This window comes from Mus caroli, unplaced genomic scaffold, assembly GCF_900094665.2.
Source record: "Mus caroli unplaced genomic scaffold, CAROLI_EIJ_v1.1 scaffold_16653_1, whole genome shotgun sequence".
Classification (NCBI taxonomy): domain Eukaryota; kingdom Metazoa; phylum Chordata; class Mammalia; order Rodentia; family Muridae; genus Mus; species Mus caroli.
In genome coordinates, this window is record NW_018390758.1 from 10,539 (window position 1) to 13,935 (window position 3,397).

General features: G+C 40.8%; 1 protein-coding gene across 1 annotated transcript in view; it reads left to right on the top strand.

Annotated features, from left to right (window-relative positions):
• Positions 1-2,186, top strand: part of LOC110288818 (tripartite motif-containing protein 43A-like) — a 9,154-nt gene extending 6,968 nt beyond the window's left edge. The window contains exon 4 of the mRNA XM_021155064.1: positions 2,157-2,186. Within this exon, the coding sequence (XP_021010723.1) occupies positions 2,157-2,186 (30 nt within the window). The remainder of the gene's footprint in view (positions 1-2,156) is intronic.
• Positions 2,187-3,397: the final 1,211 nt, after the last annotated feature.

A 3,397-nucleotide genomic window follows, 5' to 3' on the forward strand; every position in this document is an offset into this window, starting at 1 on the left:
TTTACTTTCAAAGTAGTTATTGCTTTTTGTTTTTGCATATTTGTGAGAATTACTAATTAGAATCTTGGATCTAGTGTAGACCTAGAACTCAGGATGCAGAGTTCCCAGAGTTCCAGCACCATTAAAATATGTATCTGTGTGATTCTAACTTAATGACGTCAGGCAGAGGCACAGATCTACTGTAGGCAGATTTGTTGATCAATAAAAGCTTGAATCCCTATTTGATCTAAACAATTATTTACCAACTGGGATAGAACAACAACAACAACAACAAACAGGCTCTCATCGTTCAGAGAGGGATTTTTTTTTTTTTCTGGAAAAAAGGAAAGTGAGTTTCCCCCTCTTTCACGTCCTTTATTTTAATCCTGTTTTATGTTGGGGACACACTTGAAAAAACTTTAATTGTCTCCAACATAAAACAGCTTTAAATATTGAATATTCTTCCAGTCTCGGAGAGCACACAAATGTCTTCTGACATTCAACAGCTTCTCTCTTCTGGAAACCTCTCCTTGGTCATTTGCAAGAGGGTCGTGTGCACCTGAGAACACTGAGAGAAGTAGATTGTAATGCTCATCCAAGGCCATTTTCTTTCATGATTCTAGACTTTCAGAAATGAAGAAGTCTCAAATTTTTTTGGTTAGCCAGTCTGGTTCTCTCTGCTTTCTCATGTTGCTCCTAAAGGCATAAAGTTATACTTAATATCCCAACATAAGATTTGACTCCATTGACCATTTGACTTCTGTGACACCTAGGCTCTGACCAGAATATTACACCAAGGACTGTGCAGAGACCTGAGATCTTAGGTTGGCCCTTTAGGAAGCATATTGCAAATATTTTAGAAAAGACTAGACTAAGAACACAGTAGACATAAGAAATGCCATGCGACTACTACTTAGCCAGCACCAGGCATGCAGTTCAATAAGATCTCAAAACATAGAAGCACCTCAAAGGGGATGAGGTGTTTTGTTTGTTCTCATTTTTATTAGAAAAAGAGAAAGCAAATGTTGGGGTTGCATTTATATCATGTACAGGATTCTGGAGAATTTCTAAATCCCCCAATTTCCTGAAAGTTTACATTCCAGTCATAAAACCTCACTTGATGCATCTACAATATAACAACAGCTCATATGTAACCCTCAGGAAACCTTGTGGAAGAGGATACATCCTAAGAGCCAGAGCACCAGAACATCTGCTTCTAGGCACACAAGGAAGAGGGAGTTGAAGGAGGTCCCATGGGCGCATATACAATATATGAAATTGCCTTAAGTTAATGAGAGCTAAAAAGCAAATCAGTTTAGCAGTCAGGGCAGCTCTGTGACTTATGTCCAGTCCCAAGCTCCCCAAATGTACTTTTGTGGGCAAATGGCCTTCACCTTGGCCACATTTAGAGCATATAGAGTATAAATCCTTTCCTATTTAACTATTGTGGTTCTTTTGAACTCATATCTAATAAGGTAAAACACAAAGCTCATGTATATACATTTTAAAATTCTTATAATACTGTCAGGTTATAACTTCTTCCCTCATTTCTCCTAGTCCAAGCTTGGGTAAGGCAACCCAGTAGGAGGAAATGGGTCTCAAGAGCAGACAAGAGTCATATCTACTTCACTGTTACCAGTCCTACAAAAATTCCAAGCTAAAAACCATAACATGCTGGGCAGTGGTGGTATACGCCTTTAATCCCAGCATTTGGGAGGCAAAAGGCAGGCGGATTTCTGAGTCTATACAGTGAGTTCCAGGAAAGCCAGGGATATACAGAGAAACCCTGTCTCAAAAAATCAACCAAAAACCATAACGTGCAGAGGACTTAAGCACACACCAATGTTCCAGGGTTGCTGCTCCAGTCTCTGTGAATCCCCAGGACCCCTATTTAGTTGCTTCTGTTGGCTGTATTATCCTAGTGTCTTTGACCCCCCTGACTCTTATTCTTCCTTCCCCTTCTTCCATGGGGTTCCTAGAGCTCTGAGGGGAGGGACCTAATGGAGTACTCCAATTTGGGCTCTCTCTACATCTCATGCATGGCTGTCAGTCTTTATATTGGTTCTAATCAGCTTCTAGGGAAAGTGTCTCTGATGACTATTGAACTAGGCCTCAATCTTTGAGTATAGCAGAATACCACTAGGAATCATTTCATTGACTTATTTTTCCTACCCTAGGTCCTTGGCTATCCAGACTCCAGTTCTTGATCCCGGCAGTGTTGGGCATGGGTTTCCTCTCTTGTGGGCTTCGAATTAGACCACTCATTAGTTGGCCACTCCCACAAGTTCTCCTCCATTGCCCCAGCACATCTTTCTGGCAGGATAGGTTGTAGGTCTAAGGGCCGTAGCTGGGTTCATGTTGCAACCCTACCACTGTAAGTTGCCTGGTTATAGAATATGGCTGGTTCAGGCTCTGTATCCTCCATTACTGGGAGTGGTCTCTGGGGTCACCTTTGCAGATTCCAGGGATTTTTCCTTTTTACTAGATTTTTTTTTTTTTGGGGGGGGGGTTTCGAGACACGCTCTGTGTAGCCCTGGCTGTCCTGGAACTCATTCCCGAGTGCTGGGATTAAAGGCGTGGGCCACCACGCCCGGCCATTACTAGATTTCTACATCAGCTCCAGAAGTTATCCAATTCCAGTCATCTCTCCCATACTCTCTCCCTCCAGTCCTCCCTGAGAACTTGATCCCCCCTTGTTTCTTAGCTTCATGTCTGTGGATTGTAGAATAATTATCCTGTACTTTGTGGCTAATAGTCACTTAAAAGTGAGAATACCATGTTTGTCTTTCTGGGTCTGGGTTACCTCACTCAGGATGATCGTTTCTAGATTCATCTATTTGCCCACACATTTAATGATGTCATTGTTTTTAATATTTGAGTAATATTCCATTATGTAAAGGTACCTCATTTTCTTTATCCATTCTTTGGCTGTTTCCAGTTTCTGGCTATGATGAATAAACCTACTAAAAACTTTGTTGAGCAAGTGTCCTTGTGGTATTTTTTGGGTCTATAGCTGGATCTTGAGATAGGTCTATTCCCAGTTTTCTGAGAAACTACCCAATTGATTTCCAATGAGGTTGTATAAGTTTGCACTCCCATCAGTGGAGGAGTGTTCCCCTTGCTCTACATTTTTGCCAGGATGAACTTGAGATTTTTTTTCTCAGCCATTTTGATGAGTGTTAGATGAAATCTGAGTTATTTTAATTTGTCCTTACATGATAACTAAGGATGCTGAACATTTCTTTAGTGCTTCTCAGCCATTTAAGATTCATTTGTCAAGAATTCTGTTTGGGTCTGTACCCCATTTTTATTAATTTTATTAAATTAATTNATTTATTTTTGTTTGTTTTTTTCAAGACAGGGTTTCTCTGTGTAGCCCTGGCTGTCCTGGCACTCACTTTGTAGACCAGGCTGGCCT